Raw genomic sequence first — 23,788 nt, 5'->3', positions numbered from 1 at the left:
AACTGCAGTTTAGGAAATGGATAACTAATGTAGATGATGATGATGATGTTTAAGTGTTGTTTGAGACGTTAGGTAAAAGGTGAAGTTATTGCCTTTAATGAATTTTAATGTTAATTTATGTATCAACTTCAATTATGTCATTTTCCTTTTCGAATGCGTTTTTTTTTTTTCATACCATTCTACTAAAATTATATAATTATGTATTTACTAAAATTATAAAAACTTAAATCGGGAAATACCTTATTCTTTTAAATAATCTAATGTCAAGTTTTTTTTAGTATAAAAAAAGATACGTTTAAAACTTTTTTAATCGAATTGGTGTAATGTACCAAAAAAAATGGAAAATTTTATCCAATGGTTAAGTCGTGAAACTGTGAAAGGGAAATCGAAATCATGATAACATGACACAATTTCAATTTGAGAGAAAAAATCATGTTTAATCCAATTTTAGTTGTTTTTAATTAAACTAAAGTCATGCATCATTTATACGACTTTTATATGGATTCTTATAATGTATTATAATGTAGTGTATTATTTTTTAAAAAAGATGTTTGATGTTTTAGTATAATTTTTTTATATGAAAATATTAATTGTAAAATTAAAAATTCATATTGTGCAATTGGAGAATAGATAGCAACACTATGTATTTTTTTTAGAAATTATAACAAAAAAAGATATATTAAAAATATGGAAATTAGTAACTAAATGTGAAAAATTTTAATCAATCAATTTAACCACAAAATGAAGAAAAGAGGAAAGTTAATTATGCAAATTGTAATTACATATAATATGAATATTGTTACATTACATCTTTTAATTTATCTATTAGAAGAAGTGTCACAAGGTGGTCTTCTTGTTTGTCTTATAGGTTTTTGTGGAGAGTGATGGTCGAAAAGATGTGAAAGTGGATCATCATTGTTGTCTTAATTGTCAGTCGATAATAGTGCATAGATGATATTGAATTGTATGCAAATGGAGTGGTGAATATCAAAGTTTCAAACAATATTGATATGCCATATTGTATCCATTTTCAGTAAGAGATAAGAAAATTTAGAATTGAAGAGACAACTAATAAACATGGGTATCTACATTCATTAACTTCTATTATGTAATATTACAAATACACTACATGTTCTTCCACTAATTTCATTTATGACAATGTCACAAGTTATGGAATGAAACAACAAACTCTACAAGTAAAATTATCAACAATGAGATCAGAATTTCAATAAGTAGTCTCTTGGATTGATCAAATGTCATTGACAAAGTAGACTCATAACTATGACGTGACGAGAGGTACAAGCACATGACAAACAAATCTAGCCAAAAAATAAACTAGGGAGCACAATGATCCTATCGAGGAATCGAAATAAAAAACATTGAAAGTTTTGTTGTAAATCCAGAAGTTTCACATGGTATATATAGAGTCCGCAATAATTTATTTTATATATATATATATCCTTTTTTAAATTATTAAGATGTTTTTATATCAAGATAATATCACGATCAAAAGGGTGGTTAACACCTTAACATTTCTTAATTTTAATTTTAAAAAAAAATAAATTATTTTGATTGTTTTTAACACAGTATAAAACTTAGAGTGTAAATATTTTTTGTTCATAAACTTAAAACTTAATTTAAGTATGCTTACTTTTGTTTTGAAGGTTTTGGTTTGTGTTCCTAATAGATTCTGAAAGTTGGGGACTTGTGATGGTGGAGGTGATAGCACACCATATCATAAAAAAGAAGGAAATTTAAAAGTGGATCAGCTTTTTTCTCCACTCTCTATCTTTTATGCTTAGAAAAACAAAAGATTGAACAAAGTAATACCAGTCCTTTCTCTACATGCAACACATTATCATGCTCCAAAACTCTTCCTAAACACTTCTACCGTTACGTTATTACAATATATATACATGTTGATATGTCAGACAAATTTTCCTAAGCATGAAGAATGAACATTGAATGGAATGGATGTTAGGTGGGAGCAGAATTTTTGTGTTTAAGAGTTGATAGAAAGTTGACAATACACATACACCATTGACACTATGTGCAGCTAATGATGAAAAATCTGAAGCCTTCTGTAAAAGCTATCAAGGTAGGGACCATTTTTTTTCTCCTTTATCAGTTCTTTGAGCTGCATGCATATATATATATATATATAACACAACCCCCACCATATGTATATCATATTTGTCTTTTTGTAGCTTGTTTGTTCTAATGCTTATAGCATTTTCTTATGTGTTTTTCTTTCTTTCTTAGAAAATAAGTGGTTCAATGAGTAGGCTTGGTTACAATTATATTATGATTAGACCATCTTCTTTTTTCCTAAGGTCTAAGTGTACTTGGATATATAGGGTCCGATGATTTAACACTGATTTAACACAGTTTTAACACTGATTTAACACATGTTTGCCAAACCATTAGCATACAGATCTAACACAGCTGGTGAATTGATGAATTGAGGGAGGCCCCCTCAACAGTAAAAAAGTTGGCACGATGGGGACAAATGGCTCCGTATAGGCTAGCATGTGAGTTTGTATATGAAAAGAAAAAAAGAAATGATATATGTTGGAGGGTAGTTGCTTTGTATCAGCAGTACAGAAAGGTTTGGAAGAAAAGAAAAAGAAAAGAATAAAGGTTTTCCTATCATAATAAGAAAAATCTTTTCATAACTGGTCAAAGGGAACGAGTTCATCCCCAAATAACAACATCAAGAAAAATCCATAACCAAAGTTGGAGGACTCAGCTAATTTCTCCTTTGAATTTTAAATCCATTCATAATTTTCTAACAGTATGGTCCTGAGGAAAATCTCATCATTAAGGTCACTATTACTAAGTCCTCAAATATACCACAAAACTCTTTGTAGCTTCTCTGACATCCTACAATATAGTAGTCAATTACAAGAGTAGGATTGTTAAATTTTTCTTGGAATCTCCATGCTTCCGTACTTGTTGATCAAGAAAAGTTCATCAATCAAACAATCTTTCGGGAAAACCGAAACCAAACCGTGTATCTCTCTGCATACAACCTGCAATATCCCCAAGTGCTAAGTACTCATATTCTCTGGTGACTCAGAATGCAGAAAAATGAGTTACTTTTTTTTTTCTAATCATAAAATATAGTACATTAGTAATTTTAACTCACATTCTAAAGAATGAAAGGGACACGAGTTGGTGTGTGGTAAAAGTAGAACTATAAGTCTAAAAAGAAGATCCACACACTGTAATTCTCAAGAGGGAATATTATCAAGGTAGCCCACATTCCAATAGCTAATTTCTTTTTCATAGCAGCAAACTTTATAAACAGACTCTTATTCTAGTATTTTGAGGCCCAATAATGTATACAACTTTATTTTTGCTTCATAGTATAGACAGACTCGATGCACTAAGATCTATAACCCTCATACATCACTTTCAACACCGTTTACTAGCAAGCCTGCAAGGGAAAAAAATGTAATAAAGCTGGAACTGTAATCATAGAATGAATTTAAAAGCAGCTCCCAATGACTAAGTGGCCCACAATTAACCTCATGCAGTAAACACTCGGTAACATTGTACCAATTTAAAACCAGCACATACCTCTCTCTCTTTCTGGTACTGCTCTGCCTTAGTCCTACTCTCTCCATTTTGTGAAAAATGAAGAACTTGCCCACATGGAAAACCATGGCAATGACTGTGGTGTTGCTTCAATTGAGCTTTTGCTTGGAGATTTTCTGTCTCTCTAATCATGCAGATAGAATTGTTCGGCTTCCCGGGCAACCCAACACAGGCTTCCAACAGTTCTCAGGATATGTTACAGTGGATGACCTCAAACACAAAGCTCTCTTTTACTATTTTGTTGAATCAGAAACTCATCCAGCTTCAAAGCCTCTTGTTCTCTGGCTCAATGGAGGTCTGCAATCTCTAACTCGGTACAACTATATTTATATAACACTACCAGAAAAATCAAAATAAGTTCAAGACTTAAGATAAAAAACAAAATATATGCATAATCAGTATAGAATATAGACCATTTAGTTTCAGAATATGCTTTTAAAATTTCCTAGAAAGACTTTAAATGTATAAGCTAGTTTCTGTTTTGTACAGGACCTGGCTGTTCTTCTCTTGGAGTGGGTGCATTCTCTGAAAATGGACCTTTTAGACCAAATGGGGAAGTTCTGATTAAAAACGAGTACAGTTGGAACAGAGGTACTCCATTGAGGCACTGATCATTCCATTATATGTGCAAGAGTTGCTCCAATATGACAAGAGTTACTTTGTAATGCAGAGACAAACATGTTGTATTTGGAGACACCAGTTGGGGTGGGGTTCTCTTATGCTAAAGGTGGCTCCTCCTATGAGACTGTGAATGATGAGACAACAGGTAATCTATCTTCCAGTATCAATTGCTTTGGAACTTTGTTCATTTTATTATTTTTTTAATCTTTTGAGACAAATAAGCTCATCTTCAGAAAGCTTCTTTAAATCATATCTTCTGTCAAAAAAGGCACGTACACTACATATGATGTTTAGGCTTTTAAAAAGTTGAGACAAAACAGCAATTAGTGCTAAAAATGCGACACAACTTTTGCATGATATGATAAACTCCCTTTGATTATTCATCCCTCGTCCTTACATTAGAATGCTATTGTTTTGATTCAACATCACAGTCCTTGATTACACAAATAGCTATTATTCCTTTCTGTCTTCTGAAGCAGTAATTTTGATTTCTCAAGCCAGGGACAATCTTGTATTCTTGCAACGCTGGTTCAACAAGTTCCCTCAATTCAGGAACAGAGATTTGTTTCTAGCAGGTGAAAGCTATGCAGGTATGCATACCACATCACTGTTCAGTTATCATTTCTAGAAAAGCTCAAATTTCGAAATGCCAGTTACACATGTAACAATCGCTATTATTTGTTATTACACATTTTTCTTTATCGAAAAACATCAGGGCATTATGTTCCACAACTTGCAAAGCTCATGATTGAAATAAACAAAAAGGAGAAGTTATTCAATCTGAAAGGCATAGCCGTAAGTAACATACACACCATTTTATTTATCAACCATGCTTCTTTCTTGGGACATTTCTAACAATGCATACTTTTATTGCAGTTGGGTAATCCAGTTCTAGAATACGCCACTGACTTGAATTCAAGGGCCGAGTTCTTCTGGTCTCACGGATTGATATCTGATTCAACGTACAAATTGTTTACTACAGGTTGTAATTATTCCCGGTATGTCAGTGAATACTATAGAGACTCGATTTCGCCGGTTTGTTCAAAGGTTTTGAGGCATGTAGCCAGAGAAACCAGTAGGTTTGTGGACAAATATGATGTCACCCTTGATGTTTGCATTTCATCAGTGCTTTCACAATCCAAAGCTATTTGTCCTCAAGGCCAAGTCAGTTTTCTCTCAGTTTTCTTGTGTGGATGTTTCCTATATCAGATTTTAGCTATTATACTTCAAACAACTTTGTTTTTTTACATTGACTTGTTCATTACCTCTTGCCAAACAGAAAATAAATGAGAGCATAGATGTATGTGTAGATGACAAAGTTACTAATTACTTGAACCGGAAAGATGTACAAGAGGCGCTCCATGCCAAGCTTGTTGGAGTCCGAAAGTGGGATGTCTGCAGCAAGTAATTTCTTCAAAACTTAACAAAATGGGAAAAAAAGTTTATCCTTTATCAAGCTAGTTGGTCACCCTAATGGATTTGCTTAATTGGTCATGAAAGATAAGTAATCATAGTAAAATTACTTTGAAAATATTACCAATCACAATAACATGCATAGTTACATTGTGTGTTAGCAACAGCATTTTGGACTATGATATGCTCAACCTGGAGAAACCTACACTTCCTGTTGTTGGATCACTCATAAAAGCTGGAGTTCGGGTCTTAATTTACAGGTATAACAACTAGACCTAAAATGTTTCCTTCTCCATGTTCATTGTATTTACTTCAGTTACTTGAACTTGAAGGTCCATATGTATGTTTTTCAAATACCATGTACAAATTAACATAACCCTGTTTTGTTTTATTACAGTGGAGATCAAGATTCAGTAATTCCACTAACTGGAAGCCGCACCTTAGTTCAAAAGCTGGCTAGACAACTAGGATTGAATACAACAGTCCCCTACAGAGTATGGTTTGAAGGCCAGCAGGTACATACTAATACAACTTAACATCTTGCTTAAACCGTGTTATATATGCATGCACAACAATGGTAGGAAACATTTCTCATGGAAGTAAAACACTATAAAATATAATCCAACTTGTTTAATATACATACGTCCTGAACTAATGAGAATTTGCAAATCTTTTGTTTAGGTTGGTGGATGGACTCAAGTTTATGGCAGTATCCTCTCATTTGCTACTGTCAGAGGTGCCTCCCATGAAGCCCCTTTCTCACAGCCTGAAAGATCGTTTGTTTTGTTCAAGTCATTCTTGGAAGATAGGCCTCTACCTGAAATTTTCTGACACTACTTAGTTTTTTTTTTCTAATCTAGTTGAGAGGTTGTAAGTAAGCCTAAGTTTGTACTATATCATTATTAAATCAACTGTTATTTCAAAAGAAAAGTTGGTAAAAGAAAATTTTAAGGTGAGAGGGGAAATATGAGTCACATGCCAATTTACTTCCATGATAGGGTGCTTGTTTTGGACTGTCGAATGTAATATGGATCATTGGCTTAGAAAACTTCTGTAAAAATGTAGTAAGAGAATTCAGCATGGTTTTTTTTTTCTAATTTTGTTGGCTTTCAAAGGGAACTATTCCTGCTGTATAAGTTGATTTTGTCCTCTGTGCAAACATCAGCATTGTCCCGTTAGATATCTTGTGCAACAATGGAACAGTAGTATATATAACAAATTTCTGCTGTTCTGCTTTATAATGAACAATAATCACTCAGAAAAGTAACAGCATATATTGATAGTTTTTCAACATGATAAATCATTCTATTTTTATTTTTTTTGAATAAAATGTACAACTATTTTATCAAATAATTCATTTTACAAATGTTTTTTTGAATGATCATTCAAACCAAGCAATTCTTATTTTTTCAAAAAGTGTACGTCTAAATCATACTTGTTACATTCACATACTGGTGTTTTACTTTGTCCATAGGCAACAGTATGATTTTCAAGAACGAAGACAAAATGGGGTGCCTCCCCTGTATGTGATAAGAAGCTTTCCAACTTTCCATAGTTGAATAATGTCCCTTAACAGTGTCAAACAGCTTCAGCATGGTGATGACCCTAAACTAGGGATCTATCTATATGCCCTTTTATCGTACAAAGATGTAAAAAAAAGTAAAACCTATGAATTTAGTATTCAAATTTGATGTTGTTGCATCCTGAGATAGCAGCAAAGTGGGTGTCTTGTCTTGTTTCTGTCTCTCATCCTTTATAGGTATAGCTGCTATTGATGGCTTCTTTAGTCCTTTAATTTGAATTTTTATTTCTACATCCAAAAGAAAATAAGAAAAAAAATTATAATAGTTAAAGATTAATTATCTTAACGTATAAATCGCCTAAGTATTTTTTTTTCCTATTTCCAATAAAATTGAGAGAAAAGATTGCATTGTCTTGTTAAAGAAAGTTTGTTGGAGTATTGTGTACACATAGTTAGAAAGAAGTTGCAAATAAATGTATCTTTAGGCTTGTTATCAGTGTGATATTTTATTTTATAAATTATCGTAATTATTTTTATTTAGTTATTTTTTCAAACAATAATATATTTCAATAGCATTAATTTTATTTTTCAAATGTTGTCTATTTAGTTTTTCAAATGAGGGACATTCCTTCTTCTTTCAAATTTAAAATAATTAAACAGAATGAAAATTTGATAATTGACATCAATTAAGCAACTTATATAATCTTTTTAATAACCTGGTAGTATCAATGGACTTTTCAAAATATAAAATAAATAATTTAGTTTTTTTTTCTATGCTAAAATAATGTATTATTACATTAATTGTTAAAACTTATTTCGATTTTGATGGTGAATATCATTACGAGTAGTTACACTTTTTAAATTGAATATATATATTCTACTCATCTTGTTTTTATATTTATTCTTATCTAATTGTTTATTTTTTATAATTTTTTTAATATTTATATAATTATAAATTTTTAATTTGATATGAAAAAAAGGTTTAACGTTAATTTTTTTATGATATCATACTTTTTTTATAGAAGTTATTTAATTAATATTTAAAAGAGTATAAATATAATAGAAAATACATGTTATAGGAGGGAAACATAAATGACACAAATTTTATATTCCTTAATTATCACAAAGGAATAATTATGACCTTTAGCTCTTATCATTCAAAGTTGTTGCAGAACAACTTTGTTAACTGTGTTGTGTTGTGTCTTGTTTCAATTCAAAAAGCTATGTACATGAACTGCCCATCATCATTACCATAATTCACAATCCTCCCATTTCTCTCTCCTTAAAAAAAGATATTACTTTGCCTGCTATTCAGGTACAATTTTCCCCTTCTAATTTGACTTTACATTCCACAAAAACCATCTTTTAATACCATATACCAATACCATATGGCAAAACAGCGAAACCAGGTTAATGCCTCTTCCATCTACACAACATCTTCATTAACAATACAAACATTTATTTTTTTGGAAAATAAAAGTTAGAACCACCTTTTGATGCAATGCTTCTATTCTTCATCATGGCTTTATTTTAGATCTTAAGTTACATTACATGATTACATCACATGCATGTTTTGCATTGCATTTCATTGTGATTGTGATCTGCTCTAATTGGTGGGGGTAGATCCATGATTGGGTCTGTTGGTGTTGCACATGAATATTGTTAACATTTTGCATGTGGGAGTGGACATTACAGGGCAAAAGCCAAGAGAGGGAATTGGAACTCGAAAATCAAGAATCTGAGGCTGAGATTGAGGCCCCATTGCCTCTCACTGTGACTTCTCGGGTAAGATATAGACTTGTGGGTGTTACATTTGTGTCGTTATGATATTTGAAAATGCAAGTGCAAATGCATGGATCGATCATGAGGAGCCCTGAGTTTGGGGACTTTTGTAATGCAGGTTTTGTATATGTTGGGAGATATCACTGCAGGGCCTGCGTTTAAGTTCACGCAATGGCTCCAATTGGTTCGTAAACGCACTGCAAAACATCGTTCAACTGGCTTCCCTCATCGTACTTCCATCACCATGACGTCTAGTTCTTGGTTAGTTATTGTTACTTTGGAGGGTTATCTTTTTGGTAAAATTTAGAAACAATTCTGTAGGTGTTTTTGGTTGGTAATCTGTGTTGACTTTTAATGCAAACCTTTACTATGCTGATTACCAAAGTGAAACTCTTAATTTTTATGGAAGAGGCCACCAAAAATATCAAGGGAACTTAATCTAAGTTTTGTTATTTTCTTTATCTTTTGGGGTGGTGAGAAGTTAGGGCGTGTTTAAAAAGTGAAGTTTGTGACAGTTGCTAATGCGCATCATTTGTGGCCAGCGTTATAGAACGGTTGGAGGATCCAAAATTGGTGCTGCACCTTGATCAGACAGAAATTAGATTGTGGGAGAGGCTTGGGAAGGCTGCAATGTTGGACATTGAGTCAAGCTCTTTTTCTTGGGACATGCTCTCTTCACTACACCACACTGAACACAGTAGTAGCAATGAACAATCTGAGGATGAGATGAACAAAGCTCTCGAGGTTAATTGTTTTCTATAATTGTTGTGTACAACCACCAGTACACTAAATACTTTGTGGCTAATTCTTGAGGATCAAATACCAAACAGGTTGATATTTTAGATGCCACTTGTGTGCCGTGGATTGCTAACATAAGTTGTTCATGTAAGCCAATGCACACCTCGTGTATGGATATCCTTTTTGGATTTGTTATCTGTGCTCCTTATATTTATGACTATACATACTTGATCAAATAATTTTGTTTTTGGTTAGTCAGATATGATGGATTAAGAAAATGTGGTTATGAGCATGTTGATAATAGTTAGCTATATAAGCTATAAAGAATAGTTATTGTTTTGCTGCAGTATTTTCTTAATTTCTGGATTAATGTCTCCTCAGTTGTGTGCACATAGGTAACTGTAAATTCTGGAGGAGTTGTCTTCTTTGCCTTTTTCAATTTCCCTGGGAATGCCGATACTTGTCCAAAAGAAGCAGCAGCAGTTATAAAGGTATCACCATCAAGAATGGCAACACAGTCTGAACGTCTTGGCTATGAATTTGCCAAGTGGTTGGGAGTCCAAACTCCACAGGTTGTTCTAACATCTGCAAGCTTAACTTTGTAGTAGACTATACTTCTTCCATATTCATTCTCCTCTACTAATTTTGGAAGATGCAGGGTAGAGTCATTCACAATACCAGTTTTGAATGGCAACAAATAAAGGAAGCTGCAGAAAAAGCTAGAGAAGCAGCAAGTTCTGAGGGTGATGAAATTGGTGAGATGACATGCTTTGAACTTTTGGAAGCACTTGAGCTCAGCCGGTGTCTCTTTTTTATGAGGTATGATCCATCTGATTTTAATTAGTTCAGGTTTAACATGGAAACACAGAATACCTTTGCTTGCTTTGTCATTTCCAACAACTCTGTTTAAATGCAGACATTGCAACTGTGCTGCTTCTGATGTTGTTCATTGAATTTTGATAAGCTTGGTATTGAACTGGTTGATTGATCTTGACACACCTATAGAAAATCTTTGAAATAGATTATTGTTCTTTCCCTTATACAAAAGTCCCATCACTATGTGTGACAGCAATTGATACTTAAGTTATTCTTGATTTGTCCAGCTTTTCAAGCATACTAAATAGAAGTAAATGTATCCTAGCATTTGTAGGAAACGTGGAAAACCCATGAAATTTTATTCTTCCTGATTGAATTCTTTGTCCCTATTATTCCTTTTTACCATACTAATCATCAAAATGTCCTGGGTAGAAAACCTAGTGTCTGGACAGAGGAAGGTGTTGTTGGCATCAAGGTATGGACATTTTTAGGAAAGAAGATACATAATATTCCCATCTAAAAAAATGTACACAGAATATTGACTCTTGATTTTTACCACGTTTGCCACTTGATGATTTTCTGTTTCATGTATAATTATGTTTGTTTATGCTTGGACTTATGTGGCTTCTGTGCTGTCACGTAGTTAATGCAAGTATGAAATCATCCGAGAAATGGTATCTTCTTATCAATCTCAATCTAAATGATTTTGGCAAGTGGGAACCACCAAGAAATAATCATTTTGATTCTTTTTTCTCTTCTATTTTTTATGGTAAGCAATACATTGATAGTCGCTACCCTAATAAGAAAATATTTTAATTCTAAAGAATTTATGGGCTCATCTTATGTTGTCACTAGTTTCTGAAGAAAACAATGAAATTCGTTAATATGGCATTTACAGAAAGAGAAAACATTCTTAGAGTCAATGACGGCCATTGTTCATTATGGAGAAAAACACTTGTTTGTTCTACAAAATAAATTTTGATTATTATTTCTGAAGATTCACCATCTTCTTGCAGTTATGTACACGGTTCACCCTTGCTTGAAAGCTCTACTGCATTCAAGTCAAAGGGATGTGCAGAGAGAACGTCTGAAGCTCTTGGCAGGGTGCTGATGCTGGACCTTGTCATCAGAAATGAAGATAGGCTACCTTGCCGTGACCTTAGATGGCGTGGGAATCCAGCAAATTTGTTGTTGGCTGGAAAGATTATCTGTGCAAATACAGATGTGCTAAAAGCCGCTGTAGATTCTGCAATTGACCGATATAAACCAAAGATGACATGGGCTCTTCAGAAAGAAAGAAGGTCAACTTCAGTAGAATGCAGACTCGATTCTCACGATCCTGGCTTGATATCACAATCCTCTGATCTTTCAGATATAACAGAATTTCCAATATCTCTTGACATGAACCTTATAGGTCAAACATCTGAAGAATCAATGTCTACGGACATTAGCATAGTAGCCATTGATTCTTGTGTTCCTCGGCGACCCCCTGCTGGAAAACGTGCAAATGATCAGGTTAATTATCCTAAGTTGATTGAGTTGTTAATCAATAGTTCTGAATTTGCCTCAAACCTGATATATGATGTGACTGGAGGGAAATTAGGATGTCCTCCACAAGAAGACATGGATAAAACTGATAATGACGTAATGTCTGTAGTTCATGCGTTCCGTACTGGTTTCCGCGCTGCTCTCAGGGATCTGCAGGGATTTCACATATTCCTACTCACACTTCACCAAAGACTTGATACTTTGTTACGACAATTTATGAACATTTCAAGTAAAATATCTTTGGGAGAATTTGACAAAGAAGATACTGTGGTTCCTGACTCACCTTCACTGGCATCTGGGGGGCATTGTTCCTCTCCATCATGCAAGGGGAGGCTTGGTAATGATAACCATCATGATTTGATTGATTCAGAATCACTGAGAACTCCTTCAAAGGCATCATCTTCAGGCAACAGAGATTCCAGTCCTACGTCAAGAGAAACTTGCCATGGAAAGTTCTATAAAAATGGGGAACCACTTCGTAGTCTGCGTTTGACTACTATGCTCCGTGACTTCCATAAATTTGCCAAGGTCGATCTCATAACAAAACATAACCTTATCTTCTAGTCACATGATTTCAGTGCAGCTTTTTTAGTAACACATTGTTTTGTGCAATTTTTCCATTTACATATTGCATAGTTCATAAACAATCAGTCCGTGGCATATTGCTTTAAAATGTAGAAGTATAGGACTATATGTCTGGACATAAAATTGACCAATGTGGACAATGTTTATAACAATGTGCTCCTGTTTCTTCCACAAGTGAGAGCATAGATTTTGCACCGTTTGTTATTTGCCACCAAAATGTGGGTTTTCAAATCATACCAACAGCTCCACTCCTCACTCTGCATGTGCTGATCTCATATTCACATAATACAGTGTCTCAGAGGGTTGACTGGCAAATAGGAATATAAGACTAAACTAAAAGCAACGCAATTTGCTGTTTCTTTCCACTTTTTTTAAATTGTATCATGTTTTCCAGGTTGATGCTGAATGCAGTAAAGAATTGGAACAATGGAATGAAATGCTTAAAAGTGACGCCATCAAACTATGTCAGGAGAACAATTTCAATCCAGGATTTTTTGAGGGTGATAATAACTGTGTTATTGACGCATATGAACTTAAGGTTATCTTCACTTTATTGCTTTCAAATCTGAAATTCACTAGTAGTAGAGTCCTTTCATTTATGAAGCATTTCCGTTCATGTTGCATTACCCTTTTAACTTTCAGATTAGACTTGAGCATATTCTCGAGAGAATTGGATTGATATCAGATGCTGCAAGTACTGAGAAACCTTCAGCCGTGACGAGTAGTCTATTTATTGGTGGAGCATTGGCTGCAAGATCTGTTCATACACTGCAATACTTGGGAATCACAAATATTTTATGTTTGTGTACCAATGAAATTGGACAGTCAGAAACTCAGTATCATGATCTATTTGTGTATAAGAATTTCTCTGTAAGTCGTATTTACTTTATTTTTTACCTTTACTCTAATGTCTTATTTTTTACCTTTACTCTAATGTCTTATTTGCTAAGATTTATTTTTTGGGTGGTGATATCTCTCCTTTGGATTGAGAATCTACCCTGCTCAAAATATTTCTAATCCTTCTTATTAACAAAGGATGATTCGAGCAATCGATGGGGTAGATTTTGCTTTGCAGTTCTCTTTAAATTGTTAATATCTTCTGGCTGATAGCTTCTAAATAGCAGAATTTGTCATCCAATATGATTTGATGCACTCTAGTTGTGCTTTTTTTAATATTTTTTTCTATTAAAATTTACTTTTGATTTACGTTCGTTTTAGGAATGTCTTCATATTTATTTGGTTCATGGTTCCTTTTGAGCAGGTATGTGACAGTGATGATTACAACATCAGCAGCATATTTGAAGAAGCATGTGATTTTATAGATTATGTTGAACAAACTGGTCAAAGAGTTTTAGTTCACTGCTTTGAGGGGAAAAGCAGAAGTGTCACATTGGTCCTCGCATACTTAATGCTCAGGAAGTAAGTAAAATTCAAAATTGTACGAGTAAGAGTACATATTGTCCTCACTTTCTTTCTTTGATTACTACTGCTCGTGAGTGACAGTTGCAACGAGTTTTGAACTGATTGTTTATGGTGCAGGGAGTATACTTTATCAGAAGCATGGCAAGCTTTGAAGCGAGTTCACTGTCGAGCACAACCCAACGACGGTTTTGCAAAGATCTTATTGGAATTGGATCAGAAACTATATGGAAAGGTTTCGATGGAATGGCTTCAGCGAAAACCAATGATGAAAGTTTGCCCAATATGTGGGAAGAATGCTGGACTAAGCAGCAGCTCACTCAAGCTCCATCTGCAGAAATCACATAGAAAACTGTCCTCTGGGAGTGTAGATAGCGCCATGACTATGGAAATTCAGAAAGCTTTGACAGCTTTGAAGATTAGCCGTGGAGGGAGTGTCAGCCCCACACAAAGATAATCTCATCCAATAATAGATCAATAGAAACTTTAAATCGGGTTAAGATATGTAAATCGGGTTAAGATATGACTGCAGTTCTTACCAAAGTTTCATAAATTAGAATCATGTATATCCCATTCGGAGGATTTGTACTTTGTAATTAAAAAACATACATTTGATAATTGATCATTAGTTGTGATACAACTATTTTAGGTTAAGCTGTAAGACCATAAATGTAACTTTAAAATTCCATTTCGATAAATAAAGATTGGTCACTAAAGTAGACCAACAGACCTTTCTTTTCATTCACACTCAAATCTTGCTGTGTTGATGGATTATGAGCAAACTTGCCTGAGACTACTAAAACTACCAGCATTCAATTAAAAGTATGTCCAATGACAACTAAAACTAAATATGTTTTTCTTTTAAAGAAAAAAAAAAAGTACTCTAGTAAAGGCAACCACGTTACACAGGAAGAGATTCTGATAGTGACTCCTGGACACCACTAGTACCGTTAAGCACAATCACATTACCATCAGAATCGGCATCTACTATAACTGAGTCACCCTCTTTAATCTCTCTAGCAAGCATCTTCTCGGCCATACTGTCCTCCAAAAGTCGCATGATGGCCCTTCTTAGAGGCCTAGCCCCATAACTAGGATTATATCCTTCCTCAACCACCCTTTCCCTAAATTTTTCTGTCACTGAGAGATCAATCTCTTTGACCTTTAGTCTTTCAAACACCTCCTTCAACATTATGTCTGCTATCTCCTTTACCTCCAGCTTGGTGAGTTGCCTGAAAACAATCATTTCATCTAACCGATTAAGGAATTCTGGCCTAAAGTATTGTTTCAGCTCCTCAGTCACCAAGCTCTTGATTCGATTGTAACTGCTATCCTTCTCATCATAACTAAGGTCAAATCCCATTTTACGTCCTCCTTTCTCAATCACACTGCTTCCAACATTTGATGTCATTATTAGAAGAGTGTTCTTGAAGTCCACAGTTCTTCCCTTGCTATCTGTTAGTCTTCCATCTTCCAGGATCTGAAGCATCATGTTAAATACATCAGGATGGGCTTTCTCAATCTCGTCAAATAGCACAACAGTATAGGGACGACGCCGAACTGCCTCAGTCAGTTGACCACCCTCGGTGTAACCAACATATCCAGGGGGTGAACCAATGAGTTTGGAGACTGTGTGTCTTTCCATAAATTCACTCATGTCAAGCCTAATCATGGCTTCTTCAGAACCAAAATAGTATGCAGCCAAAGCTTTAGCCAATTCAGACTTCCCCACACCAGTTGGCCCAGAAAAGATGAAGCTGGCAATTGGTCGATTAGGATTCTTCAATCCCACCCTAGCTCGTCGGATGGCCCGGCTAATTGCTTTTACTGCTTCATCCTGACCTATGACTCGTGTGTGTAAAGTCTCTTCCATCTTGAGTAGGCGATCAGATTCGTCAGTTGAGACTTTCTCTACCGGAATACCTGTCCAGGAGGAGACAATATGCTGTATGTCAACTTCAGTCACCATGGGACATCCATCTCCTGCCTCCATTTCTGCCTTGCTCATCTCCTTGCCTTTTTCTATAAGTGTGGATATTTGGGCCTTAAGATCCATTTCTTTATCTCGTAGCCCTCCAGCCTATTACAAAATTCATAAATCATCAGCACACTAATACACAATAACTTGCAGATATAATAATCAAGCATAATTGAACAAAGAACAAACCACTGCATTGTTTTAGAAGTCACTTTATAATTATTTTACTGGGAAAGAGGTACCCTCCATTCTGAGTTTACCAAAGGTAAAACAACTTTAGAAATACTAAAGTAACATTGTCTAATTGGATTTGTTAGTTAACGAAGTCCAATCTTGGGTAAAGGCACATTACCTTTTCAAAGTCTTGATTGCGAACAGCTTCTTCTTTATCCTTTACAATCTGTCTGACCTCCTTATCAAGCTCTCTTGCTTCTTCTGGTAACTAAACGTATGCAAATTTAGCAAAATTAGCTCTATAACAGACAAAAGAAGTCCTGGTTATGAGAAAGGTTGACAAACAATATACCTGCGCATGTTGAAGCCGAACACGGGAACCTGCTTCATCAATTAAATCTATAGCTTTGTCGGGCAAAAATCGATCACTGCAAGGGATTCAATTCAATTATTTAAGCTAGAAGATACCTAACATTCAACATAAAAAAAAAAATTGTCTGTCCAACATAAACAGAAGCAAAATGAACAAAAAAAATGCAGAGGGTTTAAATATGACAAACCTAATATACTGGTGTGACAGCTGGGCAGCAGCTACAAGTGCATCATCTGTGTATTGGAGTTTGTGATGAATCTCGTAGCGTTCCCTAAGCCCTTTCAATATTTGTATGGTTTCATCTACAGTTGGCTCTGGCACTTTAACTGGCTGGAATCGCCTCTCCAGTGCTGGATCCTTTTCAATGTGCTTCCTATATTCATCCAGGGTCGTGGCTCCAATACACTGCATAAAAAAATCACACACCTTACAATAGGTACAAGTTCGAACTAAGCAACAATAACTGCATATAATAATAACTTAAAAGCATCACAGTAAGTTTAGTATAAGCTTAACTAAGTGCCTTCAAATTTCTCAACAGTCTACAAATACAAATATTATTCTGAATTCTTACACTATTCAACCAACATTGAACTGCTGACCAAGCAAAAGGATTTTTTTTTTAAGATAAAAAACATTCCAAAACTAAATATTAAAAAATAGACATTATTTAATTCAACTAAGTGATCATTTATCACAATGTACGAGTCCGCAACACAGAATAGAAGTCATTTTATCCTTTAGCATTTACGTTTCAATGGCAACACAAACTCAATTCTTTCTCCTTGAACAAATTTGATGTCAAAATTAAAATGACAATACATACTCTATGAATTCTTTTCTCTAAAAGATATATCTGCAAAAATAACCTAAATATACGATTATTGACCAGCAAAGGTAGCAAAAGTAACGTGTTTTTATCCTTCTGTATTTTTTGTTTCAATGACGAATATCAATGAAAACATAGGCTCAATCCTCCCAACACATTACACAAATCGATTTTGAAGTGTAAATCAATGACAATACATTTTGAACATGATGCGAAAATATTACCTGCAGTTCACCTCTGGCAAGAGCAGGCTTTAGTATGTTTGCAGCATCAATTGCCCCCTCAGCTGCTCCAGCTCCAATTAGAGTGTGTACTTCATCAATAAAAAGTATTATCTCATCACTTTGTTTGATTTCCTCCATCAGTTTCTTCAATCTCTCCTCAAATTCTCCACGATATTTAGTTCCAGCTACCAGTAGACCCATATCAAGGGTTATAACCTATATCATGCAGAACAAGGTTTCATATCATTCAGAACTCCCCAGAAGTGTATAAACACCCAAAATCCAAAACATTAGTCAAAAACACATCTGCAGTTAACATGCTCCGAACTCAATAGAAGAAATAAGACATTGTTTTAGAATGAATCATTTATACAATTTTATAGACCATATACTAACCTTCTTCCCCTCTATGGTTTCAGGAACATCACCATTTGCAATCCTTTGGGCAAGCCCTTCAGCAATAGCTGTCTTCCCAACCCCAGGTTCTCCAATAAGACAAGGATTATTTTTGGTACGACGACCCAAGATTTGAGTGACACGTTCAATTTGTGGTTGTCTACCAACAACAGGATCCAATTTTCCCTATAGTTCAGGTTGAGAAAAGGTCAGTAATAAAAAACCAGACCACAAGATAGAATGAAACAATTTTCCCTATCGTTCAGGTTGAGAAAAGATCAGTAATAAAAAACTACACCATAAGATAAAATGAAAGCTGATCTTCCATTGGCATAAGAAATCTAGTAACAATGGGATTTTTTCTAGAGGATGAACATTGAGAAATATAATTATTCCACATGATTTAAATGTTTGAACTGAAGATGTAGAAATTAATTTCATAGAATAAACATATTAGGTCTATACTAATAGAATAATATATATTGTACTAAATATTAAGTCAAATAATACTAATTAATATATATATATATATATATTAATTTTCATTATTTTTTATCAGCAATAAAAATAAATAAATAAATAGTGTATTTTAAGAAAATTCCAATTCTATATAAAGTTATCCATAATAACCCAACTCAAAAAAACCTGCTCCAACAACAATCACATTATTCAGGAGTTCCAACCTTACACACATATACATACATTAAACACCAGAACTTGCCAAAAAAAAACAAATTTAAGCTACTACACCAGAAAATGCGCTCTTGTATTTATGATCCCAGTTTTAGATGGATCATTCATTCGTTATACTAAATTCTTCATCCTTCATTCCTCCACTTTTTGCTGCATTAATTAATAGCTTTCTCTTTCAGTGACACTCTCCTCATAATCACGAAAACACACTTTGAGTACATGATGACACCTACTATATTTTGCCAACTGTGCAAGAGCTTGCGGCAATGAAAACTTCCAGCAGCATAACTAACCTTTCTTCCTTTGCCCCTGCTTGGTTACATTGCTGCAACTAACAACCTTGATAGATGTCAATCCTCCATTCACGGCACATGCTCTAGGTAGGTTTCTCAGCAATCACAGAGCCAATGCGCCACCTCCCAGTAGTTGTTGTACCCCTACAGTCTAATTAAACATTCCCAAACCAGCACCTAAAAAAAGGTTAGTAATACCAACAATTTTACAAGTGAGTACCTCCTATAACCACTTAGTTCTTTTTCACTGATTTCAGACATGTTACAGGCTCCATACACCACTCAGCATATGAAAATACAACTACTGGCTCCTTGTAATCCATGACTATACCTTTAATTGTGTCATCGTAAAAATCTCAAGATGGTCTCTACCACTCACGTAACACTATTCCTTTGTTTCCAAATCTCACCAATTATAGCAACTCACATACACCAACACACTCTATTTTGTGGTGTTGAAAACCTTGCATTGCAATGATTAACCATTATCTCACCAATCCACCTACAGCACAAACACCATACTAGCCAAGCTATCCTACAGGTAAAAAATAGATGGTTAGTTGTCTCCTCTTCCTCCTCACACATTACACAAACAGAGCTAATTAAGACCATTCCTCTCCTTAGGGGAGGTTATCTTTCGTTGCTACTTTCTTTTGTATCACCCTCCAAGCAACAACCTCCTGAGGGTAGAGGCTTGACCTTCCAAAAATACTCGTACAACATCTTATTTTATCCATTTATTGCTTTCCTTATTGTACTATAAGCTGACTTAATCGTATATTTTGAAGACTCTCCTTCCTTCCATAACCACCTATCCTCTCCTTCCTTTATCAGTCCTTTTCCTTCCAGCTGATCCATGAGTGGGTTACCTAATTCATCTCCCACTCAAACAAACACTCCTTCACTCCAGCTTCCAACTCCATACATGGTTTGTCCAACTCCCAACTTGATATAACTTAGCGTTGCATACTGTTAAGAGAGAATAATCTTGAAAATTTTACTCTAAATTCTATATTATCTGCCTAGTCTACATTCTATATATAAATTTATATTCTACAAGAAAAATATTATCTATGACAATTAATAAAGAAATACCCTTTCTCAATTGCTTTTTTTATGTTCATGTCTTTTTTTTTTAAATTATGAAAACTATTTAAGTCAGAGGAGTGACGTGTGTCAAGAAAACTTATGATGTGAAGTAGTCTAGTTAGAAATTTTAGATTCAAAGGAGACAGTTAATTAAATACACACAAGGTTGACATTGTAAAAGTGTCCGCGTTGGGATGAAAAGTAGTGCCAAGAAGAAGCTTCTTTGGCATCTTCCTGTAGTCTAAGTGTTGTTTACTTATTCTTTTATATATTTAGAGATGAAGCTTATGATCTGTAGCCATGAGTCATGACAGTGTAAGCGTGAAACCCAAATGCAATAATATTCCTTCTTCTCATTATTATTATAATGTCACAGGTGGTGAGCATTATTTCTTCTCAACAGTAAGGAAGTGACTTTATTTATTATATTATATTACATTATATGCTTGGATACAAAAAGTTTGATGCATGTGAATTCATAGAATTGAAAAATTGTAAAAAACTAGTTTCGAAGCTTTGCGTGACGTTATTATTTGCTGTGACCATGTCGGTTAGCTAGTGTTGATAAGTCATAAACAATATTCATCACATCATTCGTCTCTTACATTTCCAAAAACATAATCTCTTATTATTTATGGTCATATGTACGAAAATAATTATATGTATGAAAATAATTATATCGTGGCATTGGTCCAAAAGGCATCACTTGATATTAATAATGTCCATATGTTGTCCTAAAATCATCTTTTTGTACATCTTCTGCCTTTGCTCTAATCTAGTGATATCCTAACCTTATGTCTATTTTGGAAGATACAAAGGCTCCTCTCAATTGGTCTATCATATCCTCTATCCTTAGGTGGAAAAGATATTCATTCTTGATGGTAAACTCATTTAATTGATTGTAATCTATACACAGCCTAGAGCTTTCATCTTTCTTTCTAACTAACAAAACAGGAGCTCCCTAGAGAGACATATTAGGACAATTGAATGTCTTTCAATTGACTCTTCTAATTGATTTTTTAGCTCTACTAGTTCAAACGATGTCATCCTATATGGTGCTTTTGAAAGTGGTTCAATTTTTGTATCAAATCTATAAAAAAAAACTTGGTATCTCTAATTGGTGGCAAACCAAGTATCATTGGGGAAATTTTCAGAAAAAACTAAAAAAACTAGCTATGTTTGTGAAATTGGCTTCTTGTATTTCCATAGAGGATAGTATCAAATATCCATGAAATTTATCCTTTGTGGATTCACTAATTAAGTTGAGTTGGGAAATATTACAAACTTTTTGGCACGATTTAGAAGAATTTGGTTAGAAGATAACTAATCCATTCCCAAAATTACATATAGTTGAGATAAAGATAAACATAAATTAGATTTACAAGAAATTTTCTACCTTTTATAAAATAGGGACAATTTGGACAGACCTTATTACCCGAGGGGTTGAAATAATCAAACAGGTATTCAAAAGAAGAAAATGGTAATCCAAGGTATTGAACATAGCCAAAAGAAATAATTGAATGAGTTGCGCCGAATCATATAGTACAATTACCTCTTCAGCTAGCTTAGTCAAATTGGTGCCATACTCCTCCAAAGTTGGCATCTTATTGTTATTACTACTTCCAGGACCAACAGTAGCACCAACACTGTCAGCACCCTCACCAACCATGCGAATAACCTGTCCATCCAGTGAGAATACAATAATGATTATTTTACACATAAAATAGATAAAAACATGTTTCATATATGATATAAATAAGTTAAAAAAAAATTATAATACAATACTAACCTGAGACCGAATATTGTTTGGATCAGCACCCAAATTTTCAAGAACACGTGCTGCTACACCCTCACCCTCTCGTAGAAGACCAAGAAGCAAGTGCTCAGATCCAATATAATTGTGACCTAAAAATTTCAAGGAGTGAGCTAAAATGCAGATTGGAGTCCATTTAAAACTGAATCTAGTTCAGGATCTCTCTATGATGGGTGGTTATGGGTGGTTTCGAATCCTCTTTGTTAATTTATTCTTTTATTATTATAAATAATTAGATTAGAATGAAGTTTACTCGACTAAAACAGATAAAGGCATAACAATAAATACAACCATACCGAATCACTTATATCTTTTTTAATAGAATAAATGACAAAAGAAACACTGGAAAACTAGATAAATGGACTGATTGGAAAAAGAAAGAAAATTCTAGGCAATACAAATCTTTTTTTTATTGTAATTAAAGTAATAATAATCACAGAAGAACAGAACAGAACAGCATTTACCAAGTTGGCGAGCTTCCTCTAGTGAGAGTTCCAAAACACGTTTTGCACGGGGAGTAAATGGAATCTCAACTGCAACAAATCCACTGCCCCTTCCAATTATCTTTTCCACTTCCACACGAGCATCCTTCAGGTTAATTCCCATTGACTTCAGCACCTTGGCAGCAATGCCAGTGCCTTCACCGATAAGACCTAATAAAATCTGTTCTGTTCCAACAAAATTATGTCCCAGCCGCCTAGCTTCCTCCTGGGCTAGCATAATTACTTTGATTGCTTTCTCAGTGAAACGCTCAAACATCGCTCTGGGTACGAATCTTTTAGCCCTTTCACGACGAGAAGAAGTTGAAGTCAACATCTTAGAAGGTAAACTTCGTCGAGATCTCGAAAGAAGATCCAAATTGTTCACAGTACGCAGTCCAGAGAAACTTGACATTCTTAATGCAGGCATTTGTAAGCTACTCATCATTTTGAGAGACCTTCTTGATTTTCCTGATCCCTTATGCTGCCCATGCCTTTGCCCACTCAGTAGGCCAGGCATACCGATAGACTGAGCCAAAACCCTAGCCATTATTCCTATATTGTTGCCTGCATTTATCCACAAGATGGTAACAAAATGATTCAAACAACCAAAAATGAAAAAAAAAAAAACAAAAGCATGTCATAAATCAAACCACCTAGTAAAAACATATTGAATAAGAAAAATGGGCAAGCAAAACATTTCCGCAAACACATGGGCGCCACTTTTTCAAAATAAAAATTAATCATTTACGATAACGTAAGCAAACATCTAGGTCGCTAAGCCATGAGCGAAGAAAAACTGAACATGAGAGAATTGACAGTTCCAATACCTGATTGAAACAAACTTTTACAGACACAAAACAAGAAAAATAAAAATGATAAATTCAGCGGAAGCGTTGCAGAGAAATAAAATAGAAGAAGAGATGAAATGAAAAGGGTAAGATTGGGAAGATTACAGTGAAAAAGAAGGGATATAGAGAGAAGGCGTGGTGGGCGGCGAAGATAACAGTGGTTTCTCGATTGCACGCACGAAGCTTGTTTATCTCACCTGTTAAAGTACATTACTTTTGTTCACATCCATATACCTATATATAAAGAAGAGAGATCTTCTCTATAACAATATAAACGGAATTAATTTTCCATTTTATTCTTTAATATTTTATTTTATTATTTTAAATATATATATAATAATATACTTTTTATCATTTTATTTTGAAAGAGTAATAGTTTTCTATTTCGTAACAAATTTACCCATTCTTTTCAAATAAATCCAACAAATCCTTCCATAAGTCATAGTTATTCAAATTCTTTATTTTTCTATTTCTATTGCTTCTATACCTATACTAGTGAAAAGAGAATCATTCTAAATTATCTATATATAATTCTTTTTTAAAAAAATATTA

At 34.3% G+C, this 23,788-nt stretch overlaps 3 protein-coding genes across 4 annotated transcripts; 2 read left to right on the top strand and 1 right to left on the bottom strand.

Annotated features, from left to right (window-relative positions):
• The first annotated feature begins 3,540 nt into the window (after positions 1-3,540).
• LOC137812575 (serine carboxypeptidase-like 45) lies at positions 3,541-6,731 on the top strand. 2 transcript variants are annotated; one of them, XM_068614657.1, is made up of 10 exons: positions 3,541-3,895; positions 4,090-4,191; positions 4,271-4,366; positions 4,719-4,811; positions 4,937-5,016; positions 5,098-5,385; positions 5,501-5,625; positions 5,802-5,894; positions 6,032-6,149; positions 6,316-6,731. In XM_068614657.1, exons 1-10 carry the CDS (start codon positions 3,640-3,642, stop codon positions 6,463-6,465), a joined length of 1,401 nt encoding a protein of 466 aa, XP_068470758.1. In that variant the 5' UTR covers positions 3,541-3,639; the 3' UTR covers positions 6,466-6,731. The 2 variants fall into 2 exon arrangements, with proteins under 2 accessions (XP_068470758.1, XP_068470757.1); XM_068614656.1 differs by having other exon boundaries at positions 5,796-5,894.
• Positions 6,732-8,318: 1,587 nt separating this feature from the next.
• On the top strand, positions 8,319-14,797 carry LOC137812574 (dual specificity protein phosphatase PHS1-like). Its single transcript, XM_068614655.1, has 11 exons — positions 8,319-8,565; positions 8,852-8,941; positions 9,057-9,199; positions 9,481-9,682; positions 10,072-10,248; positions 10,335-10,495; positions 11,509-12,568; positions 13,020-13,163; positions 13,268-13,495; positions 13,887-14,044; positions 14,165-14,797. Exons 1-11 carry the CDS (start codon positions 8,545-8,547, stop codon positions 14,499-14,501), a joined length of 2,721 nt encoding a protein of 906 aa, XP_068470756.1. The 5' UTR covers positions 8,319-8,544; the 3' UTR covers positions 14,502-14,797.
• Positions 14,717-23,500, bottom strand: LOC137812573 (chaperone protein ClpC, chloroplastic-like). Its single transcript, XM_068614654.1, has 10 exons — positions 23,342-23,500; positions 22,371-22,952; positions 21,883-21,998; positions 21,646-21,771; positions 18,019-18,204; positions 17,623-17,838; positions 16,757-16,974; positions 16,549-16,624; positions 16,375-16,464; positions 14,717-16,124 (listed from the first exon to the last, which is right to left on the bottom strand). The coding sequence occupies exons 2-10, from the start codon at positions 22,933-22,935 to the stop codon at positions 14,946-14,948; spliced, it is 2,772 nt and encodes a 923-aa protein (XP_068470755.1). The 5' UTR covers positions 22,936-22,952; positions 23,342-23,500; the 3' UTR covers positions 14,717-14,945.
• Positions 23,501-23,788: the final 288 nt, after the last annotated feature.

Source organism: Phaseolus vulgaris, chromosome 2 (assembly GCF_000499845.2).
Source record: "Phaseolus vulgaris cultivar G19833 chromosome 2, P. vulgaris v2.0, whole genome shotgun sequence".
Taxonomy (NCBI): Eukaryota; Viridiplantae; Streptophyta; class Magnoliopsida; order Fabales; family Fabaceae; genus Phaseolus; species Phaseolus vulgaris.
This window is presented reverse-complemented; position numbering and strand designations above follow the sequence as displayed.

Coding starts and splice junctions, on each gene's coding strand:
- LOC137812575 (XM_068614656.1), top strand. CDS start 3,640: ATGAAGAACTTGCCCACATGGAAAACCATGGCAATGACTGTGGTGTTG. Junction 4,367..4,718: donor TGTGAATGATGAGACAACAG/GTAATCTATCTT, acceptor TGATTTCTCAAG/CCAGGGACAATCTTGTATTC. Junction 5,895..6,031: donor GTTCGGGTCTTAATTTACAG/GTATAACAACTA, acceptor GTTTTATTACAG/TGGAGATCAAGATTCAGTAA.
- LOC137812574 (XM_068614655.1), top strand. CDS start 8,545: ATGGCAAAACAGCGAAACCAG. Junction 12,569..13,019: donor ACTTCCATAAATTTGCCAAG/GTCGATCTCATA, acceptor CATGTTTTCCAG/GTTGATGCTGAATGCAGTAA. Junction 13,496..13,886: donor TTGTGTATAAGAATTTCTCT/GTAAGTCGTATT, acceptor CCTTTTGAGCAG/GTATGTGACAGTGATGATTA.
- LOC137812573 (XM_068614654.1), bottom strand. CDS start 22,935: ATGGCTAGGGTTTTGGCTCAGTCTATCGGTATGCCTGGCCTACTGAGT. Junction 17,839..18,018: donor AAACCATAGAGGGGAAGAAG/GTTAGTATATGG, acceptor TGCATGATATAG/GTTATAACCCTTGATATGGG. Junction 16,465..16,548: donor TTCGGCTTCAACATGCGCAG/GTATATTGTTTG, acceptor GCATACGTTTAG/TTACCAGAAGAAGCAAGAGA.